The sequence below is a fragment of the Urtica dioica genome, chromosome 5 (genome assembly GCF_054948205.1).
Source record: "Urtica dioica subsp. dioica isolate 48M chromosome 5, U.dioica_male_clone48M_v1_H2, whole genome shotgun sequence".
NCBI lineage: Eukaryota > Viridiplantae > Streptophyta > Magnoliopsida > Rosales > Urticaceae > Urtica > Urtica dioica.
Genome location: NC_142760.1, coordinates 35,643,329 through 35,659,121, shown reverse-complemented (window position 1 = coordinate 35,659,121; position 15,793 = coordinate 35,643,329). Strand labels below are relative to the sequence as shown.

At 37.0% G+C, this 15,793-nt stretch overlaps 1 protein-coding gene across 1 annotated transcript; it reads right to left on the bottom strand.

The window, feature by feature from the left end:
- Positions 1-2,502: 2,502 nt before the first annotated feature.
- LOC149398134 (putative disease resistance protein At5g63020) lies at positions 2,503-10,814 on the bottom strand. Its single transcript, XM_089614466.1, has 4 exons — positions 10,682-10,814; positions 10,548-10,592; positions 9,510-9,604; positions 2,503-5,324 (listed from the first exon to the last, which is right to left on the bottom strand). The coding sequence occupies exon 4, from the start codon at positions 5,302-5,304 to the stop codon at positions 2,503-2,505; it is 2,802 nt and encodes a 933-aa protein (XP_089470592.1). The 5' UTR covers positions 5,305-5,324; positions 9,510-9,604; positions 10,548-10,592; positions 10,682-10,814.
- Positions 10,815-15,793: the final 4,979 nt, after the last annotated feature.

The following is a 15,793-nucleotide window of genomic DNA, read 5'->3' as shown; positions in this document are numbered from 1 at the left end:
ATTAAATCTGGCATCAAATCATACACTTTGCAATATCTAACAGTTCCATAATGTAATTCAAATGCAACCAAGTTTCTATACTGATAAGCTCAGTCAAGTACTTGTCAGCAATTTGTTCCAACTACTTGTCTTTTCTCAATTGAATGAGACCTTCAGCTATCCAAATTTCGTATAATCTTTCGTCACGAAAATAAAAGTCTTCAGGGAAAACGCCAAAGAACAAGAAGCACATTTTAAGATGGTAAGGTAAATCATGATAGCTGAGAAAGAGAATTTTTGAAACACTTGAGAGCTCATGTTGTTCTTCAAATTCACAATTGAGATTATCAAGTCCGTTGTACTACGCAGAGGTTCTTTTTTTTACAACAAACCAACTACAGCAACAGCAAGTGGAAATCCTTGGCATTTCCTATAGATTTCATGCGACAAATTTTCCAACTCAAGTGGAAAACCTGAGGGTGGAAATGCTTTTCTACAAAACAACTAACATGCTTGCTCTGTAGATGGATATTTTATCTCTTTGACAACCGTTTCACATGATTGTGACTTAAAACACTCTACAGCCATAGAGTTACGAGTCGTGACAAGTACCCTACTACCACCGCTGATATAAGGAAAAACATGCTTTACGACACTCCAGAAATCAATTTTCCAAACATCGTAAAAACTGACTACGTATCTCTTTGCCTGCAACGAGGTCCTCAAGAGAGTGAAGGCCTCTTCAAAGACGTTAATTTCTCCTTCAAATGGGCAGATATTAGCCATAAGAATCTTGAGAGTCTTGTAGAGTCGTAGGATCGGGACACAGTGATCCAAATATGAATGTCAAAGCTTCCTTTCTCCACAACATCGTTGTACACTTCCACGCCAGAGTAGTTTTTCCGATCTTGCCTTCTCCCACAAGTGAAACCACCATATGCTCAGTTGAGCTTTCCACTAAAATACTCACCAGCTCCGTCGACACTGATCCAATGCCAACGAGCTCATTGTTGTCAAGAAAGAGTGAACTGATTTGAGGGTCGACGCGTGAATTTCTCTTCCCGCCACTACTCGAGCCACCTTGCTCGAATGGTCTTAGCCCAGAACTCGACTTATGTCATTGATCTCGCGTAATGACTCTTTAACATCTTGAATCTCAGAGACCAAGTCGTGCCGTGTTTTGAAGGTCTTGACACAGCGACCTGCCTTTCTTAGAGATCCGCGGAAACCAAGTTGATCTTGACCGCGCTGCTTCGTGTAATAAATGTATTCGTGGAGTATGTCTTCAATGTGTCCATCTTCCTCTCTGAGCTGTCTCACCCAAACCTTGGGCCCGTGGCTGCGTTTCCTTTTCGAGGACTTGGCTTCGGCGTCAACGAGAAAAGGCTCAATGATTTCCAACTCCTTTTGGAGACCGTTAAACTTGCTTGTGAACTCCTTTCAACGACTTGGCTTCGTCGATTAGAAGGTCTCTGCAGTTGTTTCAAAATGGTTTGATCGACCTGATCCGAATAACAGAAATAAAATCTTTCAATGATTAAAGGGAAGGTTGATATATGATCAAGGCTACAATTCTAGCTAGTTAGTATTTTTTGAAGACAACCAACGACTGCTATAGAATATTTTATATTGACTAATTCCATTGCTTTTAGTTTATATACGTTCGGTCTTTATTTATTATTGCCGTGTAAGACGCAACTTGATCTAGTGGGTTGGTCTTCTACCATTAGCTTGCCAATATTTAAATAAATTTATGAAGTTGAAGATGTCACAATGAATAAAAGACCGAATGTATTCAGTATTAGCTCTGTGGGAAAACAATGGAATTATATGACCATTGTAAATGTACACCCCTAATTTAATGTGATTCTCAAGCATTCAATTGGACAGAGCATGAGCGAGGCTAGTTGCCATAGACTGGAAAATTAAAATAAAATAAGGCTTACTTTTTGTGTGTACAATTAGTAGGGAAAGATATACTATATAGCAGAGGTAGAATAATACTCCCAATAGGAAATCGGGTATGAAATTATAAAATGGAAAAAAAAAAAAAATTAAACAGCATTCAACAATGCAAAATAATTGTAAGATGATTCAAAGGCCAAGCTAAATTATCAAAGAATCAAACAACATTCAATGAAATTATGAACTCTAAACTATCCTACGGAATAACAATCCAATTGAATGCTTGAGAATCACATAATTTATCCATTAAAGAATATAATGGCCATAAACAACATACAGACTATTTTGCATAAATTCGATACATCAGAGCATGAAGAAAGAACAATAAACATTTAAGTAAGTAAGGAACATTCACATGAATTCAATACAAATACCAGAATTATCAGAAATACATTCAAGGGTACAGCATATGAACCAGATAACTTACAATGCAGAATGATAATAATTAAGGTCAACACAATGTTTCCAACGAGAAAACGGGTATAAAAAAAGTTTAAAAAATAAAGAAACGTACAATGATGCAAATAACATACATAAATGCTCTCTTTCCACCAATTCTCAAAGCTCTGAATCGATACCCACGAAAGGTTGAAGAGAAGAGGTGACCTCTTTCAATTCCGTGCATTCACTTATCACGACATGCGACAAGGACTCTGCGACGAACTTGGCGCTCTTCAATTTTGGCAAACCGTACAAGATAAAACTTTTCAGACCGGGAAGTTCCATTATTATTGCATCCTCATTTTCATATGCTATTAATTCCTCCAACTGCTCGCAGTCCTTGATAAGGATCTCTTCCAGATCTGGCAACGAGGCCTCTTTGTCGAGAACAAACAACGTCTTCAATACTTTACAGTCTATGAGAGTCAATTTCTTGAGAGAGGAAAATGCCCCGAGTTGCAGCGGCGCCGGAGAAGCCGTTCCGTCTCTCTCGGGACCGACCAATGCGCGCAGCTTTTTTAGATGAGAAATTTCCAACTCCTTGATGTTTTGAAGCAGAGGAAACACGGCTGGAGAATTATAAAACATGTACTCGATCTCCCCAGCGAAGATTTCGAGCTTCTTCAAGTTTGTTATGTCTTTGACGAATATGAGACGGCACAGACTTGTTGCAATGTAACAGCAAGTAACAGTGAGGTGCTCGACATTATTGGGAATTGCGATCGGAAGATCACTAAGGCCGTCATCATTCACCGGCACGTGGGTGCAGAACAACGACACGGAGTTCGGGATTTCGACTACTTTCGGGTTGTATCCCACTTTATATCGGAAATCACACACTTGCCTCGCCGACTTCAAATACGAATGGAACAAGTTGAATTTCCTAAATGCCACTTTGAGAGTCTCCAGCTTTTTTAGAGTCGTCAACTCTTCTGCGCTTTCTATCTCTGCACTTTTCGGTAACGCAATCGAGAGGTAGCGAAGTTCAGAGAGCTTAGAGAGAAGGCCTTTGGGGTAAAACTGAGGCTCGATTCCACCTAAGTCGAGGTATATCAATTTTACCAGCTTTTCTAAACCTTGAGGAAAGTTAAACATGTCTGCATTGTGCAAGTCCAGCCTTATCAAGTTCCTTAACTTCGACAGATCTGGCATGAACTTCAAGCTTACGCAGTTTCTAAGCAACAACACAGAAATATTTTCCAAATCAGCAACGGAAGCGGGAAGCCTTAGGATCCTCATGTTCGATAGATCGAGAATGCACAGACCCTTCATGTGTGTAAAGAAATCTTCAGAAATAAAGAGCAGTCCGTTTAAATTGAGACACAACGTCGATAGTTTTGGACAGCCTGGGGGCTCGCTACCTAGGACGTTCTTTCTCATCAATGAAACCTTCTCGAGTTGCTCGTCCCATTTTTTATCCCGCGCAACGTCCTCCACCAAGAACCGGGAAGGACTCTCGCGCATGATCTGTATCGCCATGTCTCTCACCGAGTCGTGGAGCTTCACGCATTTCTCATGGATGTCGTTGACCGCTTCAATCAAAAGGCAATCACGCACGAGCTCGTTCAACATAACATGACATTTATACATCTTCTCTTTCCTTTCTCTGCCTTTCTCAACACTTCCTAGGGCTATCAACTGGTCCATCAACAAATCTCTAGGGATCAGATGGTCTTCTTTGTACAACGCGCAGTGTAGAAGACATTCTTTGTGTTTCTCATCTCTCAACCGATCATAACTGAACCTCAAAATCTTCGTAACTTCACTCGACACAAAAGATGTGGCGTCCTTGAGCTCTGTTAGCGCAACCTCCCACTCTATCAAGTCCGTCTTGTCTCTCAAGCTTCCAGCCACAGTGACGATCGCAAGAGGAAGCCCCGCGCATTCTCTAGCAACCCGCCTCGCCATTTCACCAAGTTTTGGGTCCGAAGCTACGCTTTTTCCGACCTTATCCAAGAACATATCCACTGCCTCTTGTTCCGACAGAAGTCCCATTTCTATTATCTTATCGCATTCCATCTTGCTACAAACATTGCGAGAACGAGTCGTGAGTACCAGCTTGCATCCATTTTCGGGGGTCGGGTTGGGAACACCGACCTTTTCGAGAGGATAATCTTCCCACATATCATCAATGATGAGCAAGAACCTCTTGTTTTTCGGCATGTTGAACTCCCTCAACAACACCTTGGCCCTAATTTCTTCGTTATCATTTTCTTTCAATTTGTCCGTATTCAGCTCAATCTCCCACCCGATTTTATCCTGTAAACCTCTAACATCGGCAGCTTTCGACGCTGTGATCCAGATCACCTTGTCAAACTTGCTTCCGATCTTGTCCCCGGGTTTCAATAGGCCGTTGTGGAGATGTTCGAGCACGGTTGTCTTACCAAGCCCTCCCATGCCATGGACACCGATTTTCATAGCTTTTGCATCCTCCAAGCAACCCAATATCTCTCTTTTTGTCTTCTCAGCCGTCGTTTCACATCCAAAAATCGATGTCGTTGTCGGCTTCTCGCTTCCACGCCGCGGGAGTGCCCTGACCAAATTTCCTTCTCGAAACTTAACACCTTCTTCGTACAGTTTATCGACTTCGGGTATCATTTCTTCAACTCTTCTCCCTACCCCTGCCCGTGATAAGAATTTGACCCGTCTCACTTCGTTTCCAATTTTTTCTGTTTCTGTAACCATATTCTCTACGCGTTCTAGCCAGAACTTGAGTTCCTCTACCTCCTCGGTCTCTCCGGGGATGACCTCGGTTTCGAGTCTGGATTTTAGGTCTGCTTTTTGACGGCCGAGTCTCTCCGAGGCCTCTTTGAGAGAGCCCATGTTTTTCTTAATGTCTCTGTGGTGTTGCCATCGCTTGGCTGCTCCAGACGATGCACATTCCACAAGAGGGCCAATTAATGTCACAATAATCTCCATTCCTGCCTATATATCTGTCCCTGCATCATTGAAAATTTCTAATAAATTAAAGCTTAGAATATCATTTGATGTATCCTTTAAGTTATGTATCTTCCCACTGGTACTGTCTTTTACTTTTAAAAATAACAACTCATGACAAGCGCAATAGGGCCACCTTATCAATGTTTCAATTGAATCACTTGATGATGTCATGTGGCAATTGATTTAAATAAAAATTGCATAATGATTCCATCGTTTTTTTTTTTTTGGGATTTCTATTAACCAAAATTTACACGTCTTAGCATATATTAACTAATATTAACTTTTTAAAATTGCATTTGAATTCGAAGCTTTCAATGATTTTTTTTTGTTAGCTGATTTGATGGTTTTTTATTTTTTTTTTTTATGTTTAATGGTGATATAATTCGATTTTAGTGGGATTTTAATACCTTTTAAGAAAAAAATGAAATGAAGAGGGGGGATATCTTACAAAAGCTATGGCCAATCCACACACGCATAGCATCAAATATAGTTACAGAAAAAAAAAAAAAAAAAACAACAACAACTTGCCTTTACTGCAATATGGTCTGCCACCGTGTTAGTGGATAAGAAGAACCTAACGGCTAGCTGACGTGATATTTGTTAGGATTTATCCCCAAAATCCCGACTTAATAAAAAAAAATAATACGTAAAAAGGCAAATAACACACAGATTTATAGTGGTTCACTTACCCACTCTGCCGCTGCAGATTCTCACTAGACCCAAAATCGAGAGAAAAATTGTATACAACTCTCTTGCGCTTTACGAATAACTTGACCACGTCCGATTTACAACTCTCTTGAGCTCTATGAACTTAATACCTTATTCGTGCAGTTTCTCCACACTCGTTTACAACTCTCCTTCGCTCTACGAATATAATCGGCCACAAAGTATTTAAAGAGAAACTCTAGGGCTAACATACAGGCATGAAATTCTCAAAATACCCTCTATTAATAACCCTTATAATTTTCGCCCAGAGAGCTATACCCCTTACGACCTCCGGGAAGGGGGTTTACCACCCCTTTTCAAACCCCTGATTGATCCACGAATCATTGACGTAAGGTCTTCAATCATCAAGTCGATCGATTAGGCTCCACACATCAATATTATTGATTGTATAGCTTCACTTAAGTGAGTCCACGTGCCTATAGCACACCTTGGTTCATGTATAGCATGTGTCAGCCACATCAGCAAGATTGTAACTAACTTACTGTTACTACTGTACTGATTCATTTTCTCCCAAATCTTCATGCCTTTTGTTTCTTCACTGCGAAGCGCGAGATCACCAAGAGTGACCAAGTAGTATAATTGCCCAACAACTTGCGAATATCATCAGCGAGGACTCCGAGTTGGGCCACCCGTTTCTACAAATTTCACGCACCAGTTGTTCAATCCTGGGCGTAAGGGGGGTGTATCAGGAAGTCCCACATCGACTGTGGATGTATCCTTTGTGCTCCTTATAAAGGTCATGGGTTACTCCTCCTATTGCCAATTGGTTTTAAGATGGAACCCCATGATACTTTAACATGGTATCAGAGCCAAACTCATTCTCGATGTTGGGCCACCCGTTTCTACAAACTTCACGCACCAGTTGTTCAATCCTGGGCATAAGGGGGGTGTATCAGGAAGTCCCACATCGACTGGGGATGTATCCTTGTGCTCCTTATAAAGGTCATGGGTTACTCCTCCTATTGCCAATTGGTTTTAAGATGGAACCCCATGATACTTTAACAACTGTATCCACGACCTCTTTGTCGTTCGATTTCACTATGAATTTTAAGAAGCTACGATCTCAATCGTGCGATGATGAGACTTAACGGATCTCAAACGCCTCACCCATTGCTGCTGAATTACATCCCTCCCACTTTGTTCCAAAAATTCCCAGGACCTTTCCCATATCATCTCAAAAGATACCTCTTAAGCAAAAGGTCCCATATAGTCAAGATCCATTTACATTGATGAAGTTTTTCAAGGGTGGTGTCCATCAGGGAGAACTAGGCGTCTCCAAGGCACGCGGCGTGGTTAATAAGGAGTCGCTTTGTAGTCTGTGGAACTGATGAACGCAATTAATCACTTGTTCTATAACCTCTCTGATCGTCATGCTTTTCACCTCGAAGACTAGTTAGTTTCTTTATGCCCATATCATCACACAAAACATCTCGAAATCAGAGATGGTATGATGCCCGAATAAGTGTTTGCCTTGGAAAAATGTGTACATTTGAATTTTTTTTTGTTCAATGGGTAAAGAGTGGGTGTTTCAAAAAATTCTCCAAAGAGTGGCAATGAACCAAGGTGTAGACCATATTTTCCTTCTCATCCCCGCAGCGAGGGCACCGATCCTCCGTAGGATTCCTCTTTTTGGAGATTGTTCCTAGTCAAAAGTGTCTTGTAAAATACCCTCCATAGGAATATTCTGATGATGTTTGCGATGTAGAGGTTCCACATCTTCTTCCACCATCAGGGGCTTCTCCGCGTGCTCCCCAAGGGAGCTGGCGAATCCGATGTGGTATGTTGATTTGACGGAATCGCCCATCGTTTGTGAAACGCCATATTATCTTATCAGGTCTCGTTGTTGCACTTATATGACTTTGCCGGAGCACTTCCACGTCATGGGAGAGAGAGAGGCCCTCGTCCCAACGATTGATTCCGCTTATGAAGTCGCCAATTAGTCTCCACTCGTTGTCAATAGGGCGTAGTACACAGATTGGCCAAAACGTTGAGGGCCTCGAGATCTAAGGGTCTCTCATGAGGCAGACTTTATATCCATTTCCCACATGGTATATAACCCATTTGTTACCAAACTCCTCGCCAAAAAAACAAGGCTTTTCCAAATGGCCGAACACGGCTTGGTTGGATGGGCTTCCAGAAAGGACGAGTTATCGAAATATTTGACCTTTGAGGATTCGACTAGAGCGAGAGAGAGACTATGGGTTCTCGATTGACATCCAACTCGATATTTGACAATTGCCTTATTGAAACATCGGAAGTCTCGGAGACCCAATCCACTCAATTCTTTGGACTTGCACATGAGTTTGCGATTCATCCAATGGATTGTCTTTTTCCCTTCATATTTCCCCCACAAAAATCGGGTCACCAACCTACATATCTTGTCACATAGGGAGGCGAAGATCTGAAATATACCCATTGGGACCGCTGGTATGGCTTGGGCAGCAGTTTTACTCAATACCTATTTTCCCGGCCAAGAAGGGGTTATGCCGCCAAGATTGGAGCTTCTTCCAAACTTTCTCTCCCAAATAAAACGGAAAGTTATATTGCTAATTTTGATCGATGAAGGAAGTCCGTATGAGTTTTTCGGCCCAAATTGATGATTCAGGCCTGCTAGGAAGCGTCACTTGAGTGTTTTTTTTTTTTTTTTTTTTGATAAAGCGTCACTTGAGTTTTTAGATGGCATGTTAGTTATTTGGGGTTATTTCTTAGAAGTTAAAAATAGGGTAGTTTTGGTTTTTTTTTTTTTTTTTTTTTAATTTGTAGCTACTTTAATTTTTTTGAGAATGAAAATTATATTATTGATGATAATGGTGAAGAAAAATTACAAAGTTCGCATCGGAGATAAACTCCTACAACATGTCATCCTGAAACTGTTACTTTAATTAAAGTACCGTTTTAGGAAAATATCATTAAATTAAATTAAGGTAATAGCTTACAACTTTGAATTTAAAAAATAAGTTTATGTTTTAAGGTCATATTGTAATTTAATAGTTTCATTCATGAAATTAACAAGATATTTTGGTTTATAAAATATTTTTTTTTAATTTGGGTGTTGAATTTCTTAAATAATATAAATTAAAAAAATTATTAAAATGTTACAAAATTAACGTAATAAGTTTATCAATAAGGTACCTTTTTAGGGAAATATCATTAAATTAAATTAACGTAATAGCTTACAACTTTGAATTTTAAAAAAAAATAAGTTTATGTTTTAAGGTCATATTGTAATTTAATAGTTTCTTTCATGAAATTAACAAGATACTTTGGTTTATAAAATATTTTTTTTAATTTGGGTGTTAAATTTCTTAAATAATATAAATTAAAAAAATTATTAAAATGTTAAAAAATTAATTAGGTAGGTAACAAAATGCTCTAGAAAATTTAAGAAAATGGCACAATATTTATAGAGCACTATTTTTAAAAAATAAAAAGCCTAAATAATAAGTTCAAGAACTTACGACACAAATATCAGTCAACTGCTTGATGATTCTCAGAAGGACTTTGGACTGTGTTCAGCACTCTAGATTCACATTAGACTTCAACAATGTATACACTGCGAATAGAGAAAACATAAATAGGATATTTAAGTTTCATATGTATAAATATGTAAGTGCATTACATTTAATGTTATAAAATCTTACCTCTTCTGTCAATGTATGAGAAGGCACGTGTAAACATGAGACGATCGTGACAAATGTTAAAAGATTCTTTTAACTTTAATAAATAAAGCCCCAAATTCGATTAATCTTTTTCCTTTGATTTTTTAATTCCTAATATTTTTATCACATTATATTTACTACAAATCAAGAGTGAAAATCAGATCCTAAAAGCGAGAGTTCGAGGACCATCATAGAAATTCAATGAGACTATTATTTCTAAACGACTGCTTGAGGACCACCAACAATTGTTGTTATATAGTTGTTAATCTAGATATATATATATATATATATATATATATATATATATATATATAATCTAGATATAACACTTGATAAAATAATGATTAGCACAATACAATTTTAGAGTTGGCTATATCAAGCCTTTATTGAAATGACCAAGTGTAAACATAATAATTCGACGTTAAGTGATTGATATTATCTCCTGGCCGATAGTGCATCTACTAAAAAAAAAAATGATTGATATTATCTCTATTACTTCAAGAGTAGCCTCGACATCTGTAATTAATCTTGATTATATAGTCAAGAATTAAGATGAATGAGAACACTTATACTTAATGATAGAGTTGCATGAACTTCGAAAAAAAAAATAGTAAACTCCAGTTTCAATTTTGAAACCGTATCTGACCCTATTATAGACTCGTCTAAAAAGTCAATTTCAGTCTGGCCAGATTAACCGTCTGTGTATGTATTTCAATTTCCACTCATATTATTTGTACCAATACTAACAAATACCTATCTAAATAATTTCTGAGTAAAAAATAACGATAAAAATGATCGATAAAAGACGCTAGGTTATTTGATAGTTGACCTATATACCTGTAGACTTGCAGATCTGCTTCATATCCTCTTCTTTCTATAGTCCTGTATATCCGACATTAAGAGGTTTTATGTCTAATATATATAGTAAGCGGTCATCGAATTTGAAGGATATAAGAACAAGAGCTTATTACTGCGAAAATAAAAGTCAACCAACCGATGATTCTGAAGGACTTTGGATCGCCATCAGCTGAAGTAATTACTGAAGAACTCAAGAAAGTATGCGAATCAGTGACGAGAGAAACACAGGAAAAACCAAAACGGAAGTTCATGTATTGCATATAGAGATACAGATACATGTATACACATATGTAAAAACATAAAAAAATAAAAAAAATTGTGGGTGAAGCTAAATTATTGCTTGTAAATCAAATTAATGTAAGCTGGTCCAGAGCCATATCTGTTATAAAGACTAGCCATAACTGTTATAATGACTAACAGCTGTCATAATGGAAGTCAACACGCCACATCTGTATACATGAATGATGGAGACATAACCATAAAATATATATAGTTAGAGGTAATATATATATTATTATTCAAGCGTATTTGGCCCAACGAGGTAATATATATATATATATATATATATATATATATATATATATATTATTAGAGGAATAAATATGAAAATAATCTTTCCTCATTATGGTCCATATGTATGATAATTAACTCATTAATTCTTGTCAAATCACGTTCATATTAATGCCGAAAATCAAATCGTAATCCCACGATGATGGGATCGTAGTATTCTCCATTGATGGTTTGAAGCCTATAAATATGACGGTTTCGGGGTCCCTAAGCTCACTCAACATTTCGAAAACCAACACCATCTCGGGGTGAGAGCGAGAGCTTAGAAGAACCTTGAAATATATAACTCGCCGGAGTCGGAGTCCAAAACTCGCCGGAAAACACAACAATGGCCGGAGATAAACCGATCATTTTCGCTTCCGCTTTAACGTGTTCATGTTGTTAGAACACCTTTAGTATGTGTAATAAGTTCTTACATTTGGTATCAGAGCTTCACATAACCTCTGCATTGTTTTTTGAAAAATTCTATGTTCTTGGGTGTTTATAAGTTTTTGTTTTTTTTTTTACGTTAAAACATAAAAATAATTATGAAAATCTTTTGGAAAATTATTTTGTGATTCTTTTGGCTTTTGAATCGCTTAATTCGGTGTTGACATGAGTGAGAACGAGTCGGATCTTGAAACGGGTCTCAACCGGGTCGTCATAACCCATCTAGAGGTTGAAGACGATAGGATAGGACACGTCATTTGACATTTGACGTCGTTTGCGTCGTTTCAGGAATATTGGTGATTTTTCTCCGTTTTGTCGTTATATTCGGCCCCTATCATATTTTTGTTGACGTTTTCTATTTTCTTTGGGTCTGATTGTTTCATTGGCGGGAAATGGTCTCAACTAGCAATTTTGATAATTTGGACTAAAATAGTAGCAACTATGTTTTTGGACACTTTTACTAGTAACAGTAGACATGAAAATATACAGTTGTCATAAACTGTAGACTTACAAGTCTACAATTAACAATTGTAGATATATAAGTCTATAGTTACTAGTAAAATGGTCCAAAAACATAGTTGCTATTATTTTAGTTCAAAATATCAAAGTTACTACTAGTTGATGTCATTTTCCTTTAAAATTTAGTACAGATTGTGAATTGATGCATAATTCATAATCATATTATGTGGAAAAAAAAATAAAATAAAGTTGATGCATGATATTTATTATTATTATTGTTTGCAATGTGCATATAATATTTAGTAAATTGATGATTAGCACAATATTATTTAGTTTTTGTAATATTGTTTAGTGATTTATATGATCTTAATCAATTATAGAGTAGCCACAACATCTTTAATTAAATTAGATTGTATATTTAGAGTTAAGATCACATAAAACAATAGTTTTGGTTAGTCATATTATATATTATGAAATCAACCCACATGAATTTTGTAATATCTGTATGATTAATTAGGATAAAATATCAAATTATATTTACTAATTAATCCACAGGTATTAGGAAAATGTATATAGTTTGATAGTTTTATCATGATCGTGTGAATCTAATAGAATTAAAACTTTAGCCCACATGCAAGTTTTATGTCTCTAGATTCATTGAATAAAAACATGATATATTTATTTTCTTCGAAACAAATTTTAATAAGCATGTTTAATTTCTATAAATTGAAGCTAGTCAACCTCTTAGTTACTCTGATGTGAATTGTGATGTTCCCAAGCTCAAGAGTGACAATATTAAATTTTGTCATAAGGAGCTCATCCTTCATTTAGGATGGATGGATATACTAAATGAAGTTATAAAGTTAAAGCCACCTGCAATCACTAATGTGAGTACCCCAGATTAGGTTGATCTTTATGAAAAGTGGGGGAGCGTTTTAATCGCCCCTGCATCATGCTCATAAGGAACAAAGTATCTGCTGGGATTTGGGCTTCCCTTGAGCAATATAACGCAATTGGTCTTTTATTGAAAGCAATGGACGAAAATTTTGTCACTTCACATAAAGATTTTGCAAATGCACTTATCACGCGCATGATGAATATATTGCATTTCAAACAAAGGTCTTGGAAGTTAACACGTCGGAAACCTTTAAAGTTCAAAAGGGCAATAAGAACATTAGAAAAGAGCAAAGTGTTTCTTTTGCAAGCAGAAAGGACACATGAAGAAAGAATGCTCTAAGCTCAAAAAGTATGTCTGATAAAGGTATTCAACTTTCGTTTGTATGTTATGAATCAAATCTAACGAATGTTGGTCATAATACTTGGTGGATTGACTCTGGTTCTACAATCCATGTTTCAAATACCTTGCAGGGTTTAAAAAACCTACGAAAGCCAGTGGGAAGTGAGCAATATATCCATTCAAGGAGCAGGATGAGCTCACATGTGGAGATTATCGGTTCTTGCAATTGGTGTTAAGTAGGGGCTTTATTTTGCATTTGGAAAATACCGTTTATGTTCCTAGTTCAGTAAATTTAATTTCAGTTTCAAGACTTGTGCCATTTGGTTTGACTTTTCGGATACTGGTTTTACATTATTAAATAAATCCGAAATTGTTGGTTATGGTACATTGTCTGATGGTCTTTTACATTGAAAAATGACATTGCTTATAACTATTTGAATGTCACTGCTGGGCTGAAGCATTGTATTATGAATGAAAATTATTCTCTACTGTGGCACCAGAGATTGAGACATATCTCCATTTTGAGAATTAAAAGGTTGGTGGACGAATGAGTACTTAGTGCTCTTGATTTTACTGACTTTGAGACTTGTATGGATTGCATTAAGGGAAAGCGAACCAACATGTCTAAAAAAAGGTGTAAAGAGAAGTACTGAATTTTTAGAAATCATACATACATGCATTTATTGTCCTGACATGGATGCAAGTAGTCCAAAATACTTTATCACCTTCATAGATGATTTCTCACGATTTATGTATCTCTATTTACTTCGTTCTAAAGACGAAGCTTTAGACGCCTTTAAAGTTTTTTAAGGCCGAAGTATAGAAATAATGTGGTAAACAAAATCAAGATAATGAGATCAGATAGAGGGGGAGAGTATTATGGTAGATACAGTGAGAATGGACAAGCACATGGGCCATTTGCGAAGTTTCTTCAAAAACATGGGATTGTTACCCAATACACTATGCCTGGTACTCCAGACCAGAATGATGTATCAAAAAGAAGAAACCGAACTTTAATGGACATGGTGAGAAGTATGAGGAGTAACACAAAACTTCCTCAATTCTTGTGGACATGAGCACTAAAGACGACGATGTATATATTAAACTGAGTTCCAACCAAGGTTGTTTTAAAGACGCTTTTTGAGTTATTCAAAGGTTGGAAACCCAGTTTGTGACATATACGCGTTTGGAGATGCCCGTCCGAAGTGAGAATTTATTATCCACAAGAAAAGAAATTACTATTAGTGAGTATTTCATTGGGTATTCCAAGAAGTCTAAAGGTTATAGATTCTACTGTCCATCTCACAGTAATAAGATCGTGCAATCAAAAAATGCAAAATTTATTGAGAATGACTTGATTAGTGGGAGTGACCAACTGCATGACTCAGTCTCTGCATTTGATCACAATGAAGCTCAACCTTCTAGTTCAAGTGATAGACTGATTATTGTACACACTCCTCAAAGCTCAATCGTGTGTAAGACAACCAGCAATTGAAATTCCACAAGCTAATAATGCTGATCATTTAGATCAAGTTGCTGATCAAGATCATGTTGAACAACCAATCGAACAACCGATTGAACAATAAGATCCTCAAAAAAATGATGAAGTAACATTAAGAAGATCTACTAGAGTTAGAAGATCAGCAATACCTAGTGATTATGAAGTCTATTTGCAAGAAATGAACTGCAACGTTGGAGCCGAGAATGATCCTGAAACGTTTTTCACAAGTTGTAAGTTCTAAAGAATCTTACTTATGACACAAGGCCATGATTGAGGAGATGAACTCTATGGCAACTAATCAAGTCGGGGATCTCGTCGAGTTGCCTGATGGTGTAAAAACCATTGGATGCAAATGGGTCTTTAAGACAAAGAAAGACTGACAAGGCAATATCGAGAGACATAATGCAAGACTTGTAGCCAAAGGGTTTACTCAAAGAGAACGAATCGATTACACAGATACATTTTCTCGTGTATCAAAGAAATATTATCTTCGCATAATTATAGCATTGGTAGCTCACTCTGATTTTTAGTTACATCAAATGGATGTGAAAACGATATTCCTTAACGGAGATCTAGAGGAAGAGGTTTATATGAAATAACCTAAAGAATTCTCCTCTAATGATGGTGAGCTTTTAGTCTGCAAGCTTAATAAATCCATTTACAGTTTGAAACAAGCCTCCCGCCAATGGTATTTAAAGTTCCATGATGTTATCACTTCATTCGGTTTTGAAGATAACATCATGGATCAATGTATATACCAAAAGGTTAGTGTGAGTAAGATATGCTTCCTTGTTTTATATGTGGATGATATTTTACTTGCGACTAATGATAATGGAATGCTATATTAGTGAAACAATTTCTCAAAAAACTTTGATATGAAAGATATGGGTGAGGCATCTTACGTCATGGCATTAAGATTCATAGGGAAAGATCATGAGGCATTTTGGGTTTGTCACAAGAGACCTATATCAACAAAGTTCTAGAGAGATTTCGAATGAAAGATTGTTCACCAAGTATAGCACCTATTGTGAA

What these genes read in the sequence shown, in the direction of transcription:
- LOC149398134 (XM_089614466.1), bottom strand. Translation starts at nt 5,304, where the DNA reads ATGGAGATTATTGTGACATTAATTGGCCCTCTTGTGGAATGTGCATCG.